Source organism: Dermacentor albipictus, unplaced genomic scaffold, assembly GCF_038994185.2.
Source record: "Dermacentor albipictus isolate Rhodes 1998 colony unplaced genomic scaffold, USDA_Dalb.pri_finalv2 scaffold_57, whole genome shotgun sequence".
NCBI lineage: Eukaryota > Metazoa > Arthropoda > Arachnida > Ixodida > Ixodidae > Dermacentor > Dermacentor albipictus.
The window spans coordinates 312,051-324,025 of record NW_027225611.1 but is presented as its reverse complement, the minus strand read 5'-3'; the positions used below and the strand labels follow the sequence as shown (position 1 = coordinate 324,025).

The window sequence follows — 11,975 nt, the reverse complement described above, 5'->3', positions numbered from 1 at the left end:
AAGAAAGTCCGTACCTATTATGGCGAAGCGCACGTCGGCGAGGATGAAAATCCACCGAAATATGCGACGCAGGCCCAGGTCAATGGTGAGGGAGCGTTGGCCATATGTTGCGATTGTGGATGCATTTACAGCTTGCAAAGGCGCAGTCCTCGGACAACGGTCTCGGTCCTGGCGAGAGGCAGGAATGACGCTTACCTCTGCACCAGTGTCCACAAGAAAGCGATGGCCTGCGATCCTGTCTGTGATGTAGAATAGGCGGCTTCCCGTAGCGGTTGAGTCACGCACCGCCATTAGTGACTCGCTTCCATGTTTCCCTGCCAGCGAAAGGCTGTCGACATTTTGCAGCGCTGGCGCCAAACCTGGTGTGGTACCAGCAGAAGCCGTCAGAAGTGTGTCTTGGGCGGGAACGGGAACGCGAACGTGAGCCACCCCTAGCCACTGGAGAGCGATGAGGCGTGTCCATCTGCATTGCTGCCATGGTGTTCATCAGCCTGTCAATTTTCTCCTCGAGGTGAGATGGCCGGGCCTCGAGGTCTGATGTGACAGTGGTCGAGGACACCGCGGAGCTTGCGCCGGAGTAGTCGTTAACGCGGTCCGCGAGCTTTGCCAGTTTGTAAAGAGGCATCTCATCCGCAGCTGCCGAAACCACGACAAGTGTCTGAGGCAAGCGTTGCAGAAACAGCTCGCGCAATAGTGGACTCTCGGAGTCTTGGGTACGGTCGCCGAGTAGCTGTCGCATCCGATGTAATAGCTGCGATGCTCGGCGATCGCCGTGTTCTTCAGCGTTGAGGAGTTGCTGCAAGCGGCTTCTCTCGGACACGGTTTTGCGTGTGAGCACTATGGCCTTGAAATGGTCGTAGGGCGCGGCCGGATGTGGGGCTCTCATGACGTCGTCGAACTCATGAGCTACCTCGGAGGAAAGTGCTGAGACGACATGCAGGTACATCACACGTTGCGATGTGATGCGCCGCAGATCGAAGAGGGCTTCTACTTGCGTGAACCACACGGCGGGATTCTTCGGCCGAAACGGCGGCAGCCGCAGCTGGCCATTGGAAATGGCGTCCATGGCAGCGCTGGGGGCAGGGATGTCGCCTGGCACTGTTGACTGGGGCTGAAGAGCCGGGGCGTCGTTGCTGACTACTGTAGTGTTCATTTCGTCTTCCATTGCGTGAGCTTGCTACGTCCGGGTCACCAAGCTATAGGGGCGCGAGATGCGTCCGCCATAGACAGACGCACGCACAGAGAAGAGAACGAACTTTGAGAGCCACCGGCGAGCAGTCGAGCGGCGGTGAAACTGAACCTTTATTGTACGTGCCTTCCACGCCGACGAGGCCGGCGCCGCGAACATAAACATCCGCTCGTTGTGCAGACGCTCACGGCGGCGGCGGCGGAATCGGATCCACTACATTTATGTTTCCCTGGTCGACTAGATGTAGCCCAGAGCCTTTTGGTGCACTTGCATTATCCTGTCCCGTTTGCTGACGAATAAACGTAGGCGAGTATGCCATGCAGACAACACATAAAGGAAGCTGACAAAGTTTAGGAGAAATGAATTTCTTAATTTATTTGCTTTCTCAGATTTACGTTGCCGATATTATTTGTTATGTAAATATATACTGTGCCCCTGCTAACGTTCGTCCAGGTGCTATGAAAGACAAAGGAAGAAAATAAATAAGCGTGCAATATACGGTCAAAATATATACGGTGTTGAGTCGTCAGTTGCGCGACGAAGCAGCAAAGTACAGTTTATTATTGTAACTTGCACCGTGTTTTTCTATTTCGGTATAAATCATAAGGGCACTACAGGGGAATTTCCATCGTCGTCGTTGCCGCCGTTGGCGTCGTTATTGCCGTGACGTGGTACATAAAGTCCAAGTGCGATTAGATCGCGAGCTCGTGCCGTATGGTGTAGGTGCGAGGGATATCATGCGAGGGTGAGCCAAGAAGGATGGTGGCATGGTGCGGCGGCTTCTTCTCGCACGCGAAAAGGAAGAAGGCAGGGAGCCTGCGCGCCGACTTTATGCGCCTACAAGGAGGCAGTCTGGAGATGCGCGCAATGCTAGGAGGTAATCTGCTGTTGGCTGGGTTGCGCACGTGCGCGCTTCCACAGCGGCCGCGGCTATGCATGGTGCAGCTGAGCACAGCAGCGCGTATTCTATATTGGAGGTAATCTGCTGTGGGTTCAAAGGCCAGCCGACCTGAGAAAGCTAATGGTTTCATGGGTTCTTTTTTCTCGGGCGCCAAGTTTGTGTTGAAGTGAGAGGCAGCGCGAAGTAGAATTCTCTCGCCGCAACGTCCGCGCTTCATCACGCCAGCGAGTGTCGCTGGTCAATGAGTCAAATGTGTTCATGGTTGCCGGTGTGAGGGTGACATGGTTTTTTGTTAATTTATTTAGTAACCAACCGATTACAGCAGCTTGTACAGCTGATAAAACTACTAACCTACGTATAGCTGTTTATTACTTTGAAATCGCAATCAATGCTTCGCCTTTCAGGGTAAATTGGGACTTTTATCGTTCAGTAGCTGGGACAAGACGCATAACCGTAAGAAATTTAAACCATGCGTCCACGCGTTCAAAATGCGCAGCATGCACTCGCATAGCTAGCGGGAACCCTGGACGGCCTTTGTTGTTGTTCTTCCTTCATTTTCCAAGTTGTTTACTAGCTGTCATGAGAGGCGCTGTTTAAATTCCTCAATTCGCTTCATATTGAAAGCATGTGTCGCGGAGTGTTTCAACATGCTAGTTGGTGCCGTGTTGTGGCGCTAACGTGACGGTGTGCATAGGGTGCCTCAATGCGCACCTCCTCCCGCACTCCATGCAGGGTGGCGACGTTCTTTCAAGGGGTTGATGCCGACAAAACCAAGATCAATTCACATGGCCGACAATTCGAGGATGAAATGCGGTTTCAAACCAATGAGCAGCGACATCAGTAACGGTCGCGTGATTGAAGCGCGACTACATCTCGCGGGGCAAAACACTAGTTCATGAAAATTATGCAGCCAATACCGAACCAACCGAAACATTTCCAAAACTACAATATTATTAGAATAAGAAAATGTACACTCACCGGCTGTTTGCTTCTATCCACGAATAATTATGACTACCAAACTGTGCACGCTTTGTGAAGTTTGCAGGTAGCTATGCGTGCTGAGAAATAGAGAGATTGTATTGTCGCGTGTGGGGACTTAGGGAATTTGACGTGCCATTTGCGCGGGCACATTTCACATGTTTCTGCAATCTCTACGTCTCACTCCCTCCTTGCTCCGAACCAGTTTTCAGCGGTGGCGCTCCACTCGCGATGGTTCGTGGTGAGGGTGGAGCTACGACGGCACGAAGCGACCCCTGGTGGCTACTGTCGTGACGGTAGCGTGTCTCTTTCTCCTTGGGACTGCGCCGGGTACATACTGTCGGCCAAAAAATGTAAACGGACCACGGCTTAGTTGACCGGAGCAGCTGCGGGGCCGCACCGGGGCGCTACGGTGCTGGGCGCACCGCGTGCTGACATCGAGAGTGCCCCGAGTGACGCCAGAATTCGCCCTCACTCTCATGCGGGGCCACATCACGCTTGATAAATTTCTAGTGCGCCGTTCGGTTGCTCTGGTGCTGATGGTTGCGACGAAGGGGACCGTGCATCGCAGGTAGTCCAGCACATGGCGCGGCAGGGTATCAAACCGCGGCACTGAGAAGGAACGAAGATCCGTTCTCATTGCGGTTTCGCCTATATTCACGTTATCTTTCATATTAGGGTGTGTCGCCCTCACTCACCGCTGCTCGATTTTAGGCAACATCACGGAACTAGCCGCAACCGCGGCTACGGTGACGCGTGCTCTTTCACATCGGCGCGATAAGTTAGAGAGCAGGATGCCAAGGCAAGTAAGCCAAGTCGTCGCGGTCGATGGCAACATTTCATCGCAATGAGGAATCCTTCACGCCATAGAATGCTTTCGTGAATAAACTTTCCCGACTTACTAGTTATTCCGATTTGTCTTCCCAATTATCTCTTCCTCGCCGTACTTTTGTAAAGTTTCATAGCGGCCTACGCATTGCAGCAGCTAATTAAAGCAGTTTTCAGAGGCGTCCCTGATGTAAATAATAAACCCACTGCTAGAGACTGCCGGAAAGGTAATCTAGCCAGAAAGGCCGTGCCCTCAGTAAAGCTTGGCGCCTTGAACTTATCGCGCCATCGTAAAAGAGCTCGCGTCACCATAGCCGCCGTGGCGGCTACTTGCGTTATGTTGCATAAAATCGAGCAGCGGTGAACGCCGGCGGCATGCGCTAATATGAAAGATAAGGTGAATATAAGCAAAACAACAATCAGAACGGGTCCTCGTTCCTTCCCAGTGCCACGGTTTTATGCCCTGCCGCCGCCCGCTACTGAACGACAGCGCCATGTGCTGGACTACCTGCGATGCACGGTCCCCTTCGTCGCAACCGTCGGCACCAGAGCAACGGAACGGTGCACTAGAAATTTATGAAGCGTTATGTGACCCCGCATGAGAGTGAGGGCGAAGTCTGGCGTCACTCGAGGCACTCTCGAGGTCAGCGCGCGGTGCTACGCGGTGCGAGATAGCAGCGCCCCGGTGTGGCCCCGCAGCTGCTCCGGCCACCTAAGCCGTGGTCCGTTTACCTTTTTGGCCGACAGAACATGCTTCCTCTCGTCCGCCGATATCTTTGTGACTAGCACTGAGCTCACGCAGGGTGCCTTTGCCCGCGAGGGCAGCACGTACCTTGTGTTGATCGTGTGCAGACGCTAAGCCGAAGAACGGGTGCCTAGTTCTCGCACAAGGTCGCACCACGCCGAGCCACACCCATAGGAATCCCAAGCCGAAGGAGATTGCCTGAGCTCTCGCGAACTGGCCAATTGGTTATCGCGAGAGCAAGTAGCATAGACCTCGGGACTTTTCCTTGCGGCGTGCCCCAGCTTGAGCCTGTGCTGTCGCAGCGACGTGCTATAGGCGCCCCTGACTGTATTTATCGCCTTTGGGGCGGGACCCCTTTGGTTCCCCGCCGGCCCGGGACCGGGCGTTTGTGCAGTGTCGGGTGCCGTCGGATACAATAAACGGTTTACGCTCACTCAGGGCAATACTGTGTTCTTGCGTGCGTCGCTCGGTAGCGCCTTGCGGCCTGAGCTTGCTCGCAGCGACGATAGAGGTGATGGCTGACGCGGCCCTGTGGCTCGCTGTGCACGAACCCACGGTGGTCGGTACTCCTGTGAGACCGAAGACACCACAGCGGCGCCCAACGCGGATTTAAAGGCTCATTATGACTTTGTCTGTGCTTAGTCGAGTTAGTACGCCTTTGAAAATTATACTCGTCGCGTTATGTCAGCTAGGCTTAGTGGCCTTTCTCATTTGTTAGCTGACTTTTGTCCACTGGCTGCTTCTAAAATCAGCAGCCAAAGCCAGTGGCCTGCCACTTCCCCCTGTGGGGATTACAATGCGACAGCCACGAATTTCGCTCACCCGTCTCCTTTGTAGTACATTCGGTGTTGCCTAGTCGCGCAACCTTCGAACACGCACCTGTTTTGTCGACGCTGGCTGCAAGTGGCCTACGCAAGTCACGTATAGCTGCCTCAACTGGAGGCTGTGAACGACAGCAGGCGCACTCCGCTAGGAGCCTGTTTTGCTCGGGGGTGGCGGCGCATCGGCCTGTGTCCCTGTGGAAACCGCGCAGCTGATCGGGCTGGACGACTGCTCATCCTTGCTCGACCAGGCTGCAAACGCGCCAACAGTACCCTTTGGAGCAGGCGCACAGACGTTGTTGCAAAACGCGCCGACCTGATTCAGTCACTCTCCGGGGTAGTTAAGGCGCTTTCGACTGTTCCGAAATGCGCGCACCCCACTGTACGGTTGGCAGTCCCGACTTACAGCGGATACAGTGATCTGCTCAGTGCCAGGGAAAATTGTGAATCCTTGGTACGCTACCGGAAGGCTCAGGGTTTGGAGGATCAGGAGGTGCTCGAACGTGTCGTTCCCGTAGCACTTACTGACACGGCGGCTAGGTGGTATTGGCTTACCCGACACTGTGCAGCAACCGTCCAAAAACGATACATCGCGGCCTCATTCTTAAATGTAACTTCAAAACGACCCGCACCGAAATCCTGCACTAACTTCAAGTCGGACAACGAAAAGCGCTGCGCAAGCGTCTTGCACACGTTGACTTTCGGAACACGATCAAAGAAGGTGAGTGGATGAAGCCGTGAAGGGGCCACCATCGCGGTGAAAACCACGTGGCGCCCGCGCCTAGCCGAAGTTAACTAACACTACAGGAGACTAAAAAGTAAAAAGCACCTCAGCTAAAGGCAGGGAAAAAACACAGGAAAAGAAAATGCCACAAGGCCACCTCATCAAACAGATGGACAGCAGGCTGGAACCGTATACAGATATCCCGGCAGGGGGCCATGTGGAAGGGATCAGCAGCACTCGAACTCACGAACGCCACACCACGAGCTCTCAACCGCTCGGTTGGGGGAGGGGGGGGGGGCATAGCGGTGTGAATAGCCGAGCAAACGAGATCGTAATCGCGACACGTGCACGTAGTGACTCTCAGGTGCGTCGGCGTCGGCCGCGGGGGAGCACATGCCCGAGGCGCCATCGCTGTCATTTCTGCACAAAGGCTTCCCTCGCAATGAGGAGCCCACAACTTTTGCGGAAAGAAAGAAAAGCACCCCGTGGTATGCTCTCTTCGCGACAGTATTGGAATGTGGGTAAGCTTGCCGTGACAAGCCGTGTTGCCCATTCTTATAGGCACATCCAGTCACATCTGTTGAACTGGAGGACCATATTTTCATATCTGCTGAGCATCATGTTTGCAGATATCATCCTCAAATTATGTCTTGAGCAGTGGCACAACCAGAGACGGCGCGGGGGGCACACTGGGCACATCATTAGGATGTGTCACAAGCGGTGTTTGCGACAGACCAGAATAATATTATATAATACACCAGAACAATAAGCAATATTCTATTTATTAGTAGGAGTACTGCAACATTGGTGCTGAAAGAAAATGAAGTGCCGGTGATTTCTTTTATCTTTAATTGTAAAAATTACAGTTACGTTAGCAGCTGACTATCGCAGTCATTTTGATGTTTCGCATGCCTTTCAGTATGAAAACTAAGAGCTAAGACTCTTTTAGTGCCGAGACGTTATTTCTTGACTGTCTTGGTGATGTTTTACACAGTGTCCTCGTGTTGAGTTTTCCACACGACATTTTTCAGGCACCCACTTTATATAACGCAAGAAGGCAGCTGCAAGGACACAAGGATGCCAAAGAGCCAGCCCAGGGTGACTCCACGTAGCGCAGAGGAGCGCACGCCAAAGCATCAAAACATACTGCCTGGCAATTTGAACCACGAAACTAGAATGTGGGTATACACCCAATATACCCAAATTAGTATATTGGGTATATTGGGTATACAGGGTGTATACCCACATTCTAGTTTCCTTTTGGCTAAATGTGAACAAAACTTTGAAAATACTGTATGTCCCAACAAGATGAGCATTCTCACGTGCTCTAGGCAGTCATCTTAACATGGTATATTTATGTATGTCTCTGATGGGAAAGTCAAGATCAAGTATGCTCTCTGAAGACAAACTCATAGGAGCAAGTGTCATTGAAAAGTTAGAAATGTGTTTAAAAGAAAAGGTGCTTTTTGTCTTGCCTCTCAACAGATATATCCATGTGATAAAAAATATTCATGCAATTAAATTGCATATTTGCTTAGTGACAAAATGCATACTTGCAATGAGCACAGTTCCTGTGTTCACTATAAAAAGCAACAGCTTGGTTAGATGCTTACATAATTTGACAGCACGTGAATGCGAGGGCGCAAATACAAACACTGTTATTCTGCATTTCAAATGCGGACATGAAGGAGACAGATTTTCATGTCTTCCCTTTTATCTATTTTTTACACCTAAGTTAAACAGTATGGCTTCTTCTTAGGTTCCGGAAAGGGCAAATTGGGGGCAGGACGGCCCATGTTTAAGATGTAACTATCGTTTACGTGCATGCTCACGAATCCAGTTCATTAGAACTGTTCGTGCCTCTGGAAGCCAAAGCAAGGAGCAATTAAGGCCTTTAAATGTGTAGACCGCGTTCGCACCTTACCTCTTAGAAGGTGCAGAGTCACTTGCAATCGAAAATTATTTTAAATATGTAAAATAGCGGTTTCTCCTTTCGTGAAGAAATCATATGATAGCTTCTGGCAGGTATTTCATATTTTCATTAGGGTGACTCAATCTACTAGCCAACCAACCGTGCTACACTTTAGTTAGATTGCATTTTCAACTAGTCACAGCAATTGATCATGTAAATATTGACACGCGTACTTATCTTTATCGGGCGACCACGTTTGGCCGCCTAACAAATGTTATCGTGCAGCGCAGGACGCGCCTGTATGTAAAATAAGTTTCTGGAATGTTATCGATGGTTCCCTCCACTGTCTTTCACCGCAACTTGTGTAATTTGATTGCATGTATGCGCGACGCGAATAGTGCAGAACTTTGCGGAAGGCACGCGGGTCCCATCGGTTAATCTGGAACATCCCACGACTGATCTATAAAAGCCGACGCGCTTGACCCGCTGATCAGATTTCCGACGATCGCCGACCGTGTTCGCCGCTATCGTTGTGCTATAAGTGTAGCCTGTTTTGTGGGCACAGGTTCGCCCAATAAAAGCTAGTTTTGTATTCCACCGTACTGCTTCTTTCTTCACCGTCACTCACTACCACGTGACATCTGGTGGGGGTGCTTTTCGTTCATGTACGGGACGCCCCCGACAAGCCGTGATCCCACCCCAGACCGCAAACAGAGCACCAACGTAGTCCCGGACCACCGAGCAAGCCGCCGTCTCCAACAGCTGCCTCCGGAGCACGGACTTCTACCTGAGAAGACCAAGAAGATTGTTGCCAAGGCAACTCCAATGGCAGCCCCAGCGTCCCCCATCGTGCTGCAGCAGCCCAGGGAACCACCGACGCTCCGCGGTTCCACATTTGAGGGCCCGGAAACCTGGCTGGAAACGTATGAGGGGGTCGCTACGTTTAACGACTGGGCAAGCGACGACAAGCTACGACATGTCTATTTCGCATTAGAGGACGCCGCCAAGACGTGGTTCGAGAATCGAGAAGCCACCTTGACGACGTGGGACCTCTTCCGAAGCGGCTTCCTGCAAACATTTCAAAGCGTCGTGCGAAAAGAGCGAGCCCAAGCTCTACTGGAGACAAGAGCGCAGCTGCCGAATGAGACGATCGCGATCTTCACTGAGGAAATGTGCTGTCTGTTCCGCCACGCCGACCCCGAAATGTCCGAGGAGAAGAAAGTACGTCTACTGATGCGTGGTGTAAAAGAGGAACTTTTCGCCGGTATGGTAAGAACCCCACCGAAGACCGTCGACGCGTTTCTTCGTGAGGCGACGAGCATCGAGAAGACACTGGAATTGCGGAACCGGCAATTCGACCGACGCACCAAGCCAACAAGCTACTCATGAATTCAATCACTGGCCACGGACGATCTATGTGAGACCATCAGGGTCATTGTGCGCGAAGAACTGCGCAAGGTCTTGCCATCGTCGCAGCCAGAAGTGGCCTCGATCGCCGACATCGTGAAAGAAGAGGTCCACCGATCGCTAGGAGTTCCGGAGGTGCAACCATAATCACCGCAGCCCCAGCCAGAAGCGATGACTTACGCCGCCGTCGCATGCCGTCAAGCTCCCCCTCCGCGAGAACGCCAGGGCCCTGTAACGCTGCAATTCCGTCGTCCACCGCCGCCGCCGCCAGCACGCCCACCCGTCGCCCAGCGCACCTACGCGAGGAAGACGGACATTTGGCGCGCCCCCACCACCGTCCGCTTTGCTATCACTGCGGAGAAGCCGGGCGCATCTACCGCCGATGCCCATACCGGGATATGGGACTCCGAGGGTTCGCCGTTAACGCGCCGCGACCACAAATTGGCGAACGACCTCGCGATATCGCCGACTACCTCGCCGCCACTCAGTGGAACCCTCGACGACCATCCCGTTCGCCGTCACCAGGCCGCTACCTGTCACCGCAGCGCCGACCATACACCGGCCCAGCACGGGGCCGCTCTGCGAGCCCATATACGGAAAACTAAAAGCACCAACCGATGGAGGTGCGGTTGCTGTTCGTTGAACTGATGAAGATCCTCCGCCGCCGACGAAGACGACGAAGAGACCATGTCGACGACATAATAACGACACGCCGCCGTCCCGACGAAGTCAGGAAGCCAAGACTACACCGACGAAAGACGACTTGACGACGCGATGTTCCAGCTTTAGTTCAACACGACGCAGCCGTGATCCGACGCGAAGACGTAACTGCAACGCCAGACAAAGAACCACCGACCTCGACGTGCTTCTCGACGGCCACGCAGTTACCGCCTTAGTGGACACAGAGGCCGATTACTCCGTAATGATTGGACACATCGCCGCCCATTTGAAGAAAGTTAAAACTGCATGGAAAGGCCCTCAAATTCGGACCGCTGGAGGACACCTCATTACGCCGACTGGAATCTGCACGGGAAGAATTACCGTTCATGACCGGACTTACCCTGCTACCTTCGTTGTCCTCCAACAGTGTTCACGAGACGTCATTCTCGGCGTGGACTTCCTGAACCAACACGGCGCAATCATCGACCTGAAGTCGAAGTCAATAACGCTGTCGGAAGATCAAGCGATACCGCCGGAGGGCCCTCGTAGTCACCATGCCTCGAGGGTGCTCGAAGATCAAGTGAGCATTCCGCCTCGCTCCAGCATTGTCATTTCGGTCGGCACCGAAACACCCGCTGACGTAGAAGGCGTCATCGAAGGCAACCAACGTCTACTGCTTGACCGTGAAATTTGCGTCGCAAGAGGGATCGCTCGACTGCACGGAGGAAACACGAAGGTGTTGCTGACAAACTTCAGCCAGGAGTTCAAGCACATCAACAAGGGCACGACGATCGCATACATCGAGGAAATTCAGGAAGCCAGCTATGCGTTTGTCCTGTCGGATTCTGTCGCATCTACCCCGATGACCGTAGGTCCCGAGCCGGGACTTTAACATAAATCCAAGTCTCCCCGTGATTAAGAAGCAACAGCTGAGAAGTCTGCTTCGACGATACAAAGACTGCTTTTCGATGTCATCGAGGATTCGATAAACCCTACCCTATTGGAAAAGCACACATGATGGGCATAGCGGAATCCAGCATCCATCATAATAGTGGATTAATGTAGTGGGCAGCATGCTGGGTGGATGGTGGACAGCGGGCATGCTGGGTGATTGGTGGGCAGCGGGCATGCTGGGTGGATGGTGGGCAGCGGGCATGCTGGGTGGATGGTGGGCAGCGGGCATGATGGGTGAATGGTGGGCAGCGGGCATGATGGGTGGATGGTGGGTGTGGAGGGTAAATGGTGGGTGGTGGCAAGGATCTGGCAAATCATCTCTTAAACCGACGCGAACGGCACACTTAAGGCAGAGAAAACATTATGCCTGCTCGCGTCTGGACAGTGTCGCATTTGAGCGTTGGGCTTGCACCACTAAATATGAGCTGCATAATTTCTGAACTATATACTTGCGCCCTGCTGTAAACTGGTTCAGTGGTTGAGGTGAATCGAACTGACCTATAATGTTGATGTTTGCCATGTATGATTTCAGAGCCAAGAAACATGAAAAGCAGCTTGCCCATGGAGAAAAAAAAACTTGCAAGTTAGGTCAAACATGTATAATAGGCCTAACAGGCACTATAACACCATGCTTGCAATAAGTGGTGTAACACCGTTGGTTATATATAATCCAGTTTTATTGGACATGATCATGCTTTGGAGCTTTGCGCACCCTCTTGCCCTGCCGTGCTGCTTCGGTAAAGAAAGTATGCAAGTACTTCCTTACAGCAGCGACGCGATGCTATGGTGTCTAGATAGGGGAGGTGTGATGACCGGCCAGGAAAACCTGACCCCCGTTCGCGTGAATGCCGCGGGG

The 11,975-nt window shown here is 52.6% G+C and overlaps 1 protein-coding gene across 1 annotated transcript; it reads right to left on the bottom strand.

Annotated features, from left to right (window-relative positions):
• Positions 1 to 5,610: 5,610 nt before the first annotated feature.
• Positions 5,611 to 11,437, bottom strand: LOC139053035 (uncharacterized). The gene is made up of 3 exons (XM_070530175.1): positions 11,243 to 11,437; positions 8,822 to 8,885; positions 5,611 to 5,714 (listed from the first exon to the last, which is right to left on the bottom strand). The coding sequence occupies exons 1-3, from the start codon at positions 11,435 to 11,437 to the stop codon at positions 5,611 to 5,613; spliced, it is 363 nt and encodes a 120-aa protein (XP_070386276.1).
• Positions 11,438 to 11,975: the final 538 nt, after the last annotated feature.

Coding starts and splice junctions, on each gene's coding strand:
- LOC139053035 (XM_070530175.1), bottom strand. CDS start 11,437: ATGATTTGCCAGATCCTTGCCACCACCCACCATTTACCCTCCACACCC. Junction 8,886..11,242: donor CGCTGTCCACCATCCACCCA/GCATGCTGCCCA, acceptor TGGTCTTCTCAG/GTAGAAGTCCGTGCTCCGGA. Junction 5,715..8,821: donor GCTCGGTGGTCCGGGACTAC/GTTGGTGCTCTG, acceptor GCGCGTTTGCAG/CCTGGTCGAGCAAGGATGAG.